The 14,274-nt window shown below is 41.9% G+C and overlaps 1 protein-coding gene across 5 annotated transcripts in view; it reads left to right on the top strand.

Moving 5' to 3' along the window:
• The window catches only part of CMKLR2 (chemerin chemokine-like receptor 2), a 46,806-nt gene that overhangs the window by 14,252 nt on the left and 18,280 nt on the right, over positions 1-14,274 (top strand). For 2 of the 5 annotated variants that reach the window (XM_045868141.3, XM_045868138.3), the window contains exon 1: positions 542-1,082. The exons of 2 other annotated variants lie outside the window; for them this stretch is intronic. Coding sequence is in view for 1 of the 3 variants with exons in the window: in XM_045868138.3 (XP_045724094.1) it covers positions 1,053-1,082 (30 nt within the window). In the remaining 2 variants the exon portion in view is untranslated. Of the gene's footprint in view, positions 1-541; positions 1,083-4,452; positions 4,530-14,274 lie in introns of those variants that run through there. One more of the 5 variants, XM_045868139.3, reaches the window with a different exon arrangement.

Raw genomic sequence — 14,274 nt, 5'->3', positions numbered from 1 at the left:
TTTATTTATTTATTTATTTATTTATTTATTTATTTATTTTAAAGATTTTGTCTATTTATTTGACAGAAGGAGAGACAGCAAGAGAGGGAACACAAGCAGGGGGAGCGGGAGAGGGAGAAGCAGGCTTCCCGCCGAGCAGGGACCCCGATGTGGGGCTCGATCCCAGGACCCTGGGATCATGACTTGAGCCGAACGACTGAGCCACCCAGGCGCCCCTGAACAAATTATTTTAAATAAAAGTTGCCTAGGAAGCAAGCAGCTTTCTAGATTTGAAAATGAGAAGGTGGGGACTGACAGGGGGATAAAGGATGAAAAGTTGAAGGCTTTTGGTTATACTTTCCTCCAAGTGTTCTAACTCTGAGCTGGGAGTAGAAATAGTCCGTAGAGTATAGTCAAGTAGAATCTAAAGGGTGCCCCGAAACAACAGCAGCATGCGTCCCAGGGTGACCCTTGCCAGCTGGGACCGAGCCCCCGCTAGCCACCAGCACCATCAGTGAGCACCAGGGGTTTGCCAGGAGGACGTGATCAGGGGAAGGCTGTTGCTCCGTGGTTAACACTTCCACCCAGCTCCATGCGGGCAAACATCCAAATTAGACAAAACTGATGGCCAGGCTACTGCTCTCCATTTCCACATCTGTTTAGGTTCCTCTTGGTTCTTGCTCCAGACATGATTTCTGCATTCTGACTCCTGGCTGATCCGGTTCCTGCAGCTTTCTTTGTTCCTGGTCTTACTGAGTGAGTGTCCATCCTTGGCTAATAAATAAGCTACATTCTCTGACGCACGGCTTCCTTTAGCTGGCTGCCTTCATTCCTCCACATGTGGTGGAACATCGGTGCTCCAGGCTCCGAGTCAGCTCTGTCCTGTGTGGTGAGTTCTCCCCTGGCAGGTCCCCAGCAGCGGCGGCCGCACCTCCTTCCTCGAGGTCACTCTACGCTTCCCGCCCCAGCAGGCTTGCTTCCTCCAGGAGCCCCGCAGCACTACCACAAGCTATTTCCTGGCTCAGGTTTATCCAGATAGACGACTTGGTTGCTGAGATAATTCCAGAATTCTGATGGTCCCAGCTTGGAATAAGAAGGAGAAAGTAAGCAAATTTTGACGATAATGATAGAGGTTGATGTTTCATAGGTAAAATTATTGACTTAACCCCCACGTCTATATTTATCTAAGATCTTCCTCACTTGTTCTTTCAACAGGTATTTATTGAGCATATTTCAAGTGCTGGGAATTGTTCTAGCAACTAAGGATATAGCAGAGACTAAAAAAAAACAAAGTTTGGGTACTCAGAGCTTACACTGTACATCTAATGGGGTTTCTTAGAGAGAGGAGGTAAATAATTAATGATTTAAAGAGTTCTACTTTAGAGAGGGGAGAACTTCAGTGTCTAATTGGTATGCTAATATATGCTCTCAGTTAATCACAGATAAAGTAACCATTAATTCTGTGGCCCCTACCTGAAATCAGGGCACAGTGTTCCAAAAGGTATAGTCTTGCAAGCCTTAAAGAGTTGAGACATAGCAAATATCCTGGCCTGTGTTTTTTTCCAACTTTTTATTATGAAAAATTCCAAACATTCAGAAAAGTCGAAAGACTAGTGCAGAGAACAATTACATACTTATAATCTAGATCGATTATTAACATTTTGCTATATCTGATTGACCTGTAATTATTTATGTATTTTCAACTTATTATTTGAAGATAATCTCAAGCTTGCAAAAGAGTTACAAGAAAAATTCAAAGAATCCTCTCAAATCCTTTTTTACCTCTATTCACCAATTGTTAAATTTTTGCTCCATTTGTGTTTATATTCTGTCTGTGTAATGTGTGTATGTAGTTTTTCCGAATCATTTGAGAGGAAATTACATACCTCCCAGCTCCCTTCTCCCTATATATTTTAGTGTCTATTTCTTAAGAGCAAAGACATTCTTCTACATAATTGCTGTATACTTAATAATCACAGGAAATTTTAAGTTGATGCAATACTTTTAGCCAATCCCTAATCCATGTTCTAGTTCTGTCAATTGCTTCAATAATGTCCTTTTTGGCCTTCTATTCTTCTCTAGTATAGGATGCAGTCCAGAATCATATATTACATTTAGTTGCCATGTGTCTTTAGTCTCTTTTAATCTGGAACATTTCCATAGCCTTTCTTTGTCTTTGATGACATTGGCATTTTTAAAGAAAACAGAACTTAAAAAAAAAAAAAAAAGTTCCTCATTTAGGGGTTGTCTTTTTTGTTTTTAAGGATTTTATTTATTTATTTGACAGACAGAGACACAGCAAGAGAGGGTAAACAAGCAGGGGGAGTGCGAGAAGGAGAAGCAGGCCTCCCGCGGAGCTGGGAGCCCGGTGCGGGTCTCCATCCCATGACCCTGGGGTCATGACCTGAGCCGAAGGCAGACGCTTAACGACTGAGCCACCCAGGCGCTCCTAGAGGTTGTCCGATATCCATCTCGTGTCACAGGTTGAGTTCTTCTAGAAGAAAACTCAGAGACAGAGTTTAATGATTGGATATTAGATTGTGTCCTTAGGATCAATACCCGTGTGTGGAAGGTGGAAAGACAATTGGGCAGGGGGAGAAATTGAGCTGCAAGGTAGGACTGGCAACCATAGCGAGAGGTGGGCCTGTGAAGCTAAAATGGACCCATCAGAATTTCCCCCCACGAGGCCACCATGGCCAGGCCTTTCTACTTCCCTTCCGATCCTCACTGCAGGTGAGCCACTCTAGAAGGCATGGCCCCAGAAAGGAGCTCTATGTAGTAACAGCGGCCTCTGAAAGGCTGCTCATTGGACTCTGTCTCTTGATGGCTCGCCCACAAGCTTGGGCAACAAGTTTGGGATCTAGACTATGTAGTAACTATACCTCATTAAAAAAAAAAATAAAGGCAAAAAATCAATATCTAACCAATTGTCACAGATTACATTGTTTTTCTTTTTTTTTTTTTTTTTCTTTTCTTAAAGAAAGCTCTAGGGGCGCCTGGGTGGCTCAGTGGGTTAAGCATGTGCCTTCGGCCCAGATCATGATCTCAGGGTCCTGAGATCGAGTCGCAGGTGGGCTCCCTGCTCAGCGGGGAGCCTGCTTCTCCCTCTGTCTCTCCCTCCAGCTCGTGTTCTCCCTTGTGCTCTCTCTCTCTCCCAAATAAATAAATAAAAGCTTTAAAAAAGAAAAAGAAAGCAAGCTCTACATGTAATGTGGGTCTTGAACTCATGACCCCAGATCCAGAGTTGCATGTTCCACTCACAGCCAGTCAGGCACCCCTCTTTTCTCTTTTAATCTGGAACTACCCTTCTATTTGTTTTTCCTTGACAAAGGCTAAACAGAACAGGTCTGATGTTTCAGAAGATTCAGAAACAGAATCTTCCTGTTTTTCAAATTTTCAGTGTTTTGACATTAAGTCACAAGAACTGAGGAAAATACCATTTGCTTTTAATTCAATGATTTTAAGTATTAATACAGATGAAACAATTTTCAAAGATGTGGACTATCTTTGCTAGCATAGTCATTGAAGGCCCACTTTTATATTAATTATTAATAAAGGAGAATCATAGAGAAGAGATAAAATGATTTATGACACCAATTTTATTACATATTTATATAATCGAGTTAACTCAGTATTTGTGCCTGTGTGTGTATATATAGCTAGATACTACTTAACCTTCACATTTTCTTCTCTAGCAAAGAACGAAACAAAAAGCTGCTTTGTGTTTTTTCTGTAATTTGCTAGTGAAAACAGGAAATGAAAGAATCATATTATCTTGTCCCATCATATTATGTTGTACCATAATCATATTACATGATATTGTTACTAAAGCTTCTTTAGTCCTTTAAATGTAGCACTCATTATAAGCAGCTCTAATCCTCTTAAAATATTATGACTCATTCATTATAACAAATTAAGGAAGACATGAGACACAAAGATCTTTTCAGATTATTTCCAGACAGGCTTCTTTAACTAATGTCCTTCAGTTGAGCTAGTTATAAGTTTTCTGATGGAAAATAATTATCTCTGCTAGGTATTAGTCAAATACTTTCAAAATTTGTCAGTGGCCACCACCTTGACAAGGGACAGGAGTATCTTCCTCTCTCCCGCTCTCCTTCCCTCCATCCCTCCTCTCTCCTTTTTTCCCTTGTTTTATGGAAAGAATTTACTGCTAAAAGTATATCATAGTACTCATTTTCCACCCAAACAAAGATCTATCCCATAAACATTAAAGGAAGTGGGAAATCATCAACATAAAATTTACAACTTTTAAAGCTAAAGATTTAGTGTTACGTGAGGATAAAATATAGTAGAGAATTGGTCGATTTTGCCTATTTTGAGCCCATATGTTTTGATTCAGCACCATTCCTTGAATATTCATTGTGTTTAAGTCTCTGTACTGGACCCTTTGATAAGTCACAAATTTGACTGATTGATTGATTCACTCATTTATTCATTCATTCACTTTTATAGTCTCTACAACCAAAGCAAGTTTAGGAAGGAGAAGAAGGTGGTGGAAAAATATACATGTTTCCATAGGAGTTTAACTAGTAAGTGGACTATATTACTATTCTTAGACTTAATAAGCCTAATTTTTTATTCTTTAACTCGTTTTAAAGATTTATTTATTTATTTCAGAGAGAGAGAGCGAGCAAGGGTGAGCAGGAGGGGTAGAGGGAGAGAGACCATCTCAAGCAGACTCGGAACTGAGCACAGAGCCTGACTCGGGGCTTGATCTCACGACCCTGAGATCATGACCTGAGCTGAAACCAAGAGTCGGACGCTTAACCTAGGCACCCCTAAGCCTGATTTTTTAAAGAACACCATGCTTTTTGAGCCACATGGTTCCCATATGCACAAAGTATGCCTATTCAAACTCCCCATCCAGGTGACATGAGCAAAACTAGCAGAGGAAGGACCTCAGAAAACTCTCTTGTCCACAAAGCAGCAAGGAACTGGCAAAATGGTCTGAATTGACTTTTTCAGAACTCTGATATTTATCCAAAGGCTTGGGCAACAATCTGGGAGTGTTCGTCAAAATCAAACAAAAACAACAAAATTGAAAATGGCTTAATCTCAGTAAAAGAAGTGAGCTGTGTGGCACGTATAACTTGCTCTAGTCTTACCCTGCTTTGCAATCTTCTTGAAAACTAACAACCTGCATCCCAGTGAAGGCCAGCAGTCTGGTAGCAACTGAAAGGAACAGAAAGTAGTTTGGGAACTCCTTAAAAGCTTCATTCCCAGAGAATTATTATGTACCTGTCTGGTGGCTCCCTGCAAAGCCTCACTTGCAAGACTATCCATATTTGATCCAAGTCAGCTCACCTACGGTGAAAAGCTTTTTCCCGTAAACATTTATCGAAAATAATAACAGGCAGTTATTTAGCTTTGCAGCTGCCTGAGGAGACGGATACCAGTTGAGGGAAAACATTAGACTAACCAAAAGCTTTATTTAAAAAAAAATTTAAGATTTATTTATTCATTTATTTGAGAAAGAGTGCATGCGCGCGTGAGGGGCAGAGGGAGAAGGAGGAAGATGATACCCCGAATCCAGGCTCCATTCAAGACCCTGAGATCATGACCTGGGCCAAAACAAAGAGTCAATGCTTCACTGACTGAGCCACCCAGGCACCCCTAACCAAAAGCTTTAAAATAAAGACTTGAGGAATGAGACATACCGAGAGGCTTTGACAAGCTCTGACGTATACCTGAGAATCAAGAAGGCCACATGCAAGTATAGGGTTTTGCTCGTGCCCAGGGTTCTGTGCATTGCCAAGAAAGCCATGAAAAGGCCCTAAGCTTTCACCCTGGATAAACTTGAAGGTTCTGTGAGCAGAAAATGAAGGCTAAGGCAGAGTTGAAAGTGTGCCCCCAACATGCATCAGCGCCCCTCACTAAAAACTAGGAGACTTATTGGTTCCAGGCATTTAAGGAAATTTCTGGGTCCTACATTATACCTTCTGAGCTTTGCAAGGTGTAGCAACAAAGGAAAGGTTGCATAAGCCATGGCTTTGATGTTTCTCTGCATTCTTGATTCCCCCCATTTCAGTTCAGGCCACTAAGAAATATCCTTACTTTCTTGCCAGCTCAGCCATACATTTAAAAAGATGATTTTATGTTTAATCCAGTGTTTTTCAAGGTTTTGTAGTGAAAAGTGTTTAAAGAATACCTAGAGTATCTAGAGTACCATATTGCCAGAAACATAACTCCATCCAGCTTTTGAGCTATTAGGAGGAATCTACATACACTGTCAATTCACATCTGAATATATATATATTCAGGCGTAAGACATCATGTAGATTTCACCGATTGCCTTGCTGGAGCATCTCACTTGTCTTTGTCTGCTATTCAGCCTCCGAGCCAGGCTCAAAGCAGCTCCTGTTTTCTCTCCTTATCCAGGAGGGGCCCCAGCAACTCAGACACCTCCCTCTCCCTCAGCAGCTGACTCTACCCACTTTTCTTGTTGCACATCTGTCCAACTGCTGTATTCTTTGCTCCACAAACATTTATCTTTACCTTAAAATCTTTTACTGTTAATTACCAGAGGAGAATAGTAGATACCAGAAACATGATCGGTATAAGAAATTTCCAAGCATTTCATAATTTTATAAAAGGTCTTAGAATCATGGTCCCAATTTCCTTCTAGAGTGAGTTTTTGTCTTCCAATTTTATTCTCTTAGGGAGTTGTTCCATATTTGGTGAAGGCCAAAGGGATCCTGCTTTCAAACATGACCCTTCTTCTTAAATTGAAGATGGAAGGGCCTATGGATGCTATCAGGGCAGAACAAAGGTGTCCCTGTCCTTGTCCAGAATCGCCAGATTGAATGATTCCCAAATCAGTCATCCTCTGTCCTGATCAGGAATATCATGGGGGCGTCTGGGTGGCTCAGTCAGTTAAGGGTCTGCCTTCAGCTCAGGTCATGATCCCAGGGTCCTGGGATCGAGCCCCGCCTCGGGCTCCTTACCCAGCGGGAAGCTTGCTTCTCCCTCCGCCTGCCACTTCCCCTGCTTGTGCCCCCTCTCTCTCTCTGATAAATAAATAAATAAAATCTTTTTTTTTTTAAAGGAATATTATGGGCATTATTTTATAATCCTATTTTTAGATGCTCAAAATACCCACATATCAGCTAGACTTTGACTGTGGTCCTACTTTTAACCCCCTGGTTAGCACAAAGCTTTATTCCCTTCTGCCACGTTGATTTGATAATATGTTAGACCGCTTTACTCTCTGTCCTTTATATTTTAGCCTTTCTTTCCTATTTTCCATCTCATTGTCTCGCTGTGCTACATTTTAGGTACCCTCTTCAGATATATCTTCTAGTTTACATTCTACCTTTGACTGGGTCTAAGCTACTACTTTATGCATCCAGTAAAATAAATATCAATATTAACTGTGTAATTTCTAAAAGCTCTGCATGATTCTTTATAAAACTTTCTGGACCCAAAGTAGATATTTTGCCTAAAATCCTAGGAATAATTAGTACTTCTGTCTTAGGTATTCAGGGATTTTTTTTCTACCCCCACCACTCCATATTCAGGTATTTATGTGTTCTACTAACTCTCTGTTTTTCTCATGTATAAAATGAAGGGACTAGATTAAATTGTCTCTGACATCTCATTTCACTTTAACAGACAATAATTCTATGATCTTGGGCGCCTGGGTGGCTCAGTTGGTTAAGCAACTGCCTTCAGCTCAGGTCATGATCCCAGGGTCCTGGGATCGAGTCCCGCATCGGGCTCCCTGCTCTGCGGGGAGCCTGCTTCTCCCTCTCCCACTCCCCCTGCTTGTGTTCACTCTCTCGCTGTGTCTTTCTCTGTCAAATAAATAAATAAATAAAAATCTTTTTTAAATAAATAAATAAATAAATAAATAAATATAATTTAAAAAATAATAATAATTCTACGATCTTTAAAGATTTACTTATTTATTTGAGAGAGAGCGAGTGCTCGCGTGTGAGCAAGGGGAGGGGCAGAAGGAGAGGGAGAGAGGGAATCTCAAGCAGACTCCCCCTGAGCACGGAGCCCAATGCAGGGCTCAATCCCACAACCCTGAGACCATGCATGACCTGAGCCGAAATCAGAAGTCAGAGAGAAGCACTAATATTGGGATGCCTGGGTGGCTTAGTCGGTTAAGTGCCATGCATGACCTGAGCCGAAATCAAAAGGCAGGCACTTAACCGACTAAGCCACCCAGGCACCCCAATAATTCTATAATCTTTGGCCATGCTAACTTCAGCCTCTTTCAAAGAGATTAAAGAATAGAAATTGGTTTGTAAAGGGAGAACTCCCCTTCCCCAACTAATAAGGGCAAGTTGAAAAAGATGAAAACAAAGAGAAATGGCAGCTACATCTTTGGGGGTGAAAATGACATATAAGAAAATTGCTTCCCATCACGGTACAGTACATGGCCTACTTTTATCCTTCCTGGCACCCCAGCCCTCCAAACCCACTTCGTGAAGGAGGCCCTGCATGTGCGCGTGTACTAGCAGGAGACTGTGGCTAAGCCACAGAATCAGAACTGTACATCCTGACCATCGGCCGGGAGAACCAGCAAACTGTATCAGGTATAGCATTAGGGTTTCAGGGTTGGCAGAGCTTTAGACAGCATCAAGCCCGGTCACACTTAACTCCTGGTGTCCTCCTACAAAACTCTCAATTTGTGGTTGCCTCATTAAACACCTCCGCGTATGAGAAATGTGCCATCATCTGACACAGCTTTGCACTAGAATGAAAGCTCCATGGGTTCTGTTCACCGCTATTCACTCCTATTTGTTCAGGGCCTAGAACATATAGTAGATGCTCAATAAATATTTTCTAAAATGTTTTTTGACAGATATTGTTAAAATGAATAAACATCTTAACAACTATCATCTTCAGGAAGTTTTGCCTTGGGTTGAGCTAAAATGTGTCTTTTTCTCATGTCCTTAGTTTTGCTCTCTGGTCAGATAAAAGTTCCCTCATCTGCATACCAGATCTTGAACCATCTGAAAAAAGTTACCCTGCTCTGAGGCACCTGGCTGGCTCAGTCAGAAGAGCATGTGACTTTTGATCTCAGGGTTGTGAGTTTGAGCCCCATGTTGGGTACAGAGCTTACCAAAAAAATAAATTAAAAAAAAAAGTTATCCTGTCCTTTCTTTTCTAGAATGAATTGCTTCCACCAATTCATTCAGCGTTCCTCACATGATGTAATTTTTAAGCTTTCTCTCTGTCCTGTTGTCTCTTTTCTGGACATGCTCCAGTTTACCATTGTTCCTCTGAAACTGTAATTCGCAGAAAAGAATACAATACTCCCAGGTGCAACCTGACCAGTTCAAGCAGAGTTGGACAAACACTCCCTTAATTCTATTAGAACATTTCAAGGACAAATTCACCTTTCCCCCCGCTTTTTTTAAAGCAGTCACATCCGTTTGTGGACTCACATAGAGCTCACGGTCAAGGAGAAGTCTTAGTTTGATGCAGAAATTCAGCACGTCTAAATGTCAGAACAGGTTGCCACTAGGCAAATGTCAGAACAGGACACTAGTCACAGTGCCTTTGGTGAATGGTGCATATCGTGGAAATATGAGTGGAGTTGCTGGGCTGGGACCCCGCCCAGGGAGACCACATCAATTCCCTTCTCTTGGATGATAAAAAGGCCCTGCACAAGCCATTAGCCCATCTTCTCTATCTCTTTGATGTAGGCTTACCAAACCCATCTTAGGAAAAAAATTCAGGGCCTGTAATTGCTGCCTAAGCACATTACCAACTAGGAAAACCTGTCAGGAGATGATTTGTTTTCTATAGTAACTGGCATGAAGTTCAACGCAGGTGTTGCTTAACAAGTGAATTCTGAAGTGAGAGAAGACAGGTAATTTCTAACGAACATTCTGGACACTGCCTTCAAGTCCTATTTAACAGGTCAGTATGGTGAAATCAGATTTTTTTTTAAGATTTTATTTATTTATTTGACAGAGAGAGAAACAGCAAGAGAGGGAACACAAGCAGGGGGAGTGGGAGAGGGAGAAGCAGGCTTCCCGCGGAGCAGAGAGCCCAATGCGGGGCTCGATCCCAGGACCCTGGGATCATGACCTGAACTGAAGGCAGACGCTTAACAACTGAGCCACCCAGGTGCCCCTGAAACTAGATTTTTTAAGAAGTAATAGGAAGGCCATTCTGAATATCTCTTTTCAGAACCTTCAAAACTTGATTATCTTGAACGCAAGCAAAACTAAAGTGTCTTCAACTCAAGCCCTCTATGGTTACTATTAATATGACTCTGTATGGTGGTTTTATTTTATTTTTTAAGATTTTATTTATTAATTTGAGAGATCTGAGAGAGAGAGAGAGCACAAGCAGGGGGAGTGGCAGAGGCAGAGGGAGAAGCAGGCTCCCCTCTGAGCAGGGAGCCCGATGCGGGGCTCCATCCCAGGACCCTGGGATCATGACCTGAGCTGAAGGCAGCCACTTAGCTGAATGAGCCACCCAGGCACTCTTGTATGGTGGTTTTAAAGATGAACTTAGAATTGCCATGCTTTAGATTTTATTTATTTATTAGAGAGAGAGGGACGGAGAAAGCATAAGCAGGGGGAGGGGCAGAGGGAGAAGCAAACTCCCCGCTGAGCAGGGAACCTGATGCGGAACTCGATCCCAGGACCCTGGGACCACGACCTGAACCAAAGGCAGATGCTTAACTGACTGAGCCACCCAGGCGCCTGCTTTTTCTGCTTTTAATAACTTTCTGTAATTGGACTTCAGGTTAAAATGGTTTGTCTACCTTTGCCTTGTTAGAGGAAATCTATGATGAACAGAAAAGATACAGGAACCTTTGCTAAAAGTAAAATTAAAAAATTTTTTTTTATTGTATCAAGTGGTTTGTTACGGAGTTCCTTCTAAGTTCCTTGCCAGGAAACAAACTGCTTATATTATGTTTCTTTGAAGATATATTATAGGACTTGTATAGGTGCCAAAATATTTTCTGATTTGAGTACCAGGTGAAGCACTTAGCTTTTGAGTTCTCCAAGTACTGAGTCGATAGGAACAGTGCAGATATATGCATACGTCCACTCTTTCTCCCATACCACTGTATTTAATGACTTTCACAAGATCCCTTTTCTTTCCCTCAAATACCAGACCTCCGTCTCTGGGACAAGGTGAATCATATCAAAGATGAAAGAAAGATATTAAATAAATGCAGATTATTTTATTGTATAGTTACTGTGTCCAGGACCAATTTACAAAATAATATAGTTAAGAGACCTCAGAAGTGGTTCATCCCTCTCATTTCTACCACTATAGACAGTAAGTAAATGGAAAAGCTGCCTCTTGTAAGATGAACTAAGAAAGAAAGAAAGCTCTTAAAATACAGTCCTAGGTTTTACCATTGGACCAGGGTCTGATGATATTCCTTCCTTACCCCTTCCTTCCTTTCTTCCTTCCTTCTTCATTTATTTTTTTTTCTTTCTTAGTCAAGGAAGGAAGAGGGGAATATATAAATGCTCTCTCTCCTTACCTTCTAGTTACGCAAACACAAATATGAAGACCTAGCTAGGCAGTGGAGATTCTATTTCTTTGGCAGTCCCCCAGCTGTTTTGGGCACCACTGCATGTTTATAACCTTTTCTCACAGATGTTACATTTTATGAAATCTGACTCATTAGGGTGGTACTAGTATCTTTAGATGGAAAGAAATCCCTGAGGGCTGGATGATTACGCAAGTCTGCTTCACTCAAAACCTGAAATATTTGAATAGCATATTTCCCGGGGAAAAAAAAGAATTTGCCGTAATTAAATAAATCAGAGAGCAATGATTTTATTATTATTTTTTTTCTGGGAAGAAAGAGAGAGGGACAATGTTCTTGTTCGGGGAGGTTTTGGTTTTATTTGCAGAATGTTTCTAATTTGTGTGGGCTTTTCCTTTTGGACCTTGGTCTATAATTTTGTTTCAATGTGCAAAAAAACACTGACTAGAAGACATTTTTTGAATGCCCACTCTGTGCAAAGCACCAGATTTGGTGCTACTTGGAGGCATGGAGGGTAGTTAAAGAGCTAGAATACATTGTCCTGCCATCTTTGCGCTTCTCATAAAAGTTTAAAATTAAATGTCCCCTGTATTTTCCAGAGGAGACCCCTGGGGTCCCCAGTGGGAAGGTGACTCTTCCAGAGTCATGCAGCTAGTAACATGCAGAACTAAGACTTACAACCATCTCTCCTTAGTTCCAAAGCATTTTCAACACCCCAGGCTACTTGGTACCTGTGGACTTAAATGGGGTCAAGTGTTATGGCAGGGCCAACACTATAGGATGAAGCAATTGACACAAAATTGTCACAGGTACCAAAAATCTCATTAATCAAAATGAATGCAAAACATCTGCTGAACAAAAAAATATCAAAATTGTAAGCGAAGTCAGGATCTGGCCCTGCTCTTATATGACCCTGCCTCACTTGCCTTACTCTGATCTTGGCCCTACATCATGCAATCTGAACTCTTGGGTGAGCTAAGGGGGCAAACAATAAGGAAATATTCCCATGGCTGGGATAATAGTAAATTATTATTATAATTGTAAGTTGTAATGGAATCCTTGAATGTATAGAGTGAGATGCCCCGATGTTTGGAGATAGATCACAAACTATCCACAGTAGTGTATTGATGTAAAATCGCTCACGATTGTTTTATTATTTTCTTTAAGATTTTATTTATTTGTCAGAGAGAGAGAGCACGCAGAAGCAGGGAAAGCAGCAGGCAGGGGGAGAAGCAGGCTCCCTGCTGAGTAAGGAGCTCAACTTGGGGCTCGATCCCAGAACCCTGGGATCATGACCTGAGCTGAAGGCAGATGCTTAACCTACTGAGCCACTCAGGCACCCCAAATAAAATCTTTTAAAAAGAGAAAAAAGAAAGAAACAAGAAAACTTGAGATGTGACAGTGGGTCTTGCTAACATCTAGGGAACACTGTTTCCATAATGAACCTGGATCCCTTCAAAGGTTCTGGACAAAATGGAGCCTCACAGTGAGGTTTGGTTGGAGGGCTTTGATCAGAAGTAGAAACTGGGTTAAACGTTTTCTTCCCTGGGCGCCTGGGTGGCTCAGATGGTTAAGCGTCTGCCTCCAGCTCAGGTCATGGTCTCCAGGTCCTGGGATCGAGCCCCACATTGGGCTCCCAGCTCAGCGGGGAGTCTGCTTCTCCCTCTCCCTCTGCCTCTCCCTCTGCTTGTACTCTTTCTGTCTCTCTCTCACTCTCAAATAAATAAATAAATCTTTTTTTTTTTTAAGTTTTCTTCCCTTTTTTTTATTTTCTTCTCTCTCATCCATGTCCTATGCCCGAAGCAGTAAGCTAGGACCTGGGTACATGCCATTTGAAAGTACCCTTGCCCTTAGGAAGCCAAGAAGAAATCCCAGTGAATCCAGGAGGAAAGGAGAAGCCTTTGACAAATTCAGTCCTCTGGGTTCATACATGGTCCAGTTCACCAAGAGAGACTTCACCTGCTACAGAGCCGTGAAGACTATGCACTTGCGTGAATGTCCTCAGACATCCAGCCACAGAGCTATGTGGGAGTTGGTTTAGGTTCCTGGTCAGACAGTTTGGTTCTTCACTTTTCCATATTTTGCAGGGACTTTAACAGCAGAGTCAGAACCAGCCCCAGAAACAGAATAGTTTCTGGGTAAACGGGGGCCTATGACACAGGATTAATACGCATCTGCGACAGGAGCTCAGAGTTACAACCTGCGTGCCCAGGCTGGTCCCCTGCACCTAGGGGTGGGGGTGGCAGGTGGTGAGTGGTGAGGAAGTCTAAGAAAGAACCCAAGCAGCTCTCATGTCATTCTCAGCTTCTTCCTATCTAGTAATCCTCGTTTGTAGGGAAGACTGCTTCATTTTTGGTTTGGTTTGGTTTGGTTTGGTTTTTTTCATTTAGCCACAGGTATCGCTCTAGTAAAGGAAAGTAGAATTATTCTCTAAAGTCAGTGTCATTCTCAGAATCTCTCCTGCCTGAGAAAGGCTTCTTGTGCCTGGGGTGCCTAAAGGTTAAGAACATGTACATTCACAAATTTGGATAAGAATTTGAATGATGCCAGCTTGCTGGCCGATGGTTTTTCCAAGTTCAGCAATTTTCCTCGTCTTCAGTGTCCTAATCAGTAGATAGAAAATAAGGGCTCAAAAATAATCTCAAGAACAGTTGTCATAGATTCTTGCTCTTAAAAGATGAAGTTAAAGACCCCCCTTCGTGCATGCCTCCGTGCCTTCTGGAGCCTCCCCATCAGGCAGTCAGCCTGTGCCCAAACCCTGCTCAGTGCCCACCCAATGCTATGCATCTGTTTGCCCG

Source organism: Mirounga angustirostris, unplaced genomic scaffold, assembly GCF_029215605.1.
Source record: "Mirounga angustirostris isolate CCGP_5_RB_7025 unplaced genomic scaffold, mMirAng1.0.hap1 SCAF_3, whole genome shotgun sequence".
NCBI lineage: Eukaryota > Metazoa > Chordata > Mammalia > Carnivora > Phocidae > Mirounga > Mirounga angustirostris.
The sequence above is the reverse complement of the archived record's forward strand: the minus strand, read 5'-3'. Positions and strand labels throughout refer to the sequence as shown.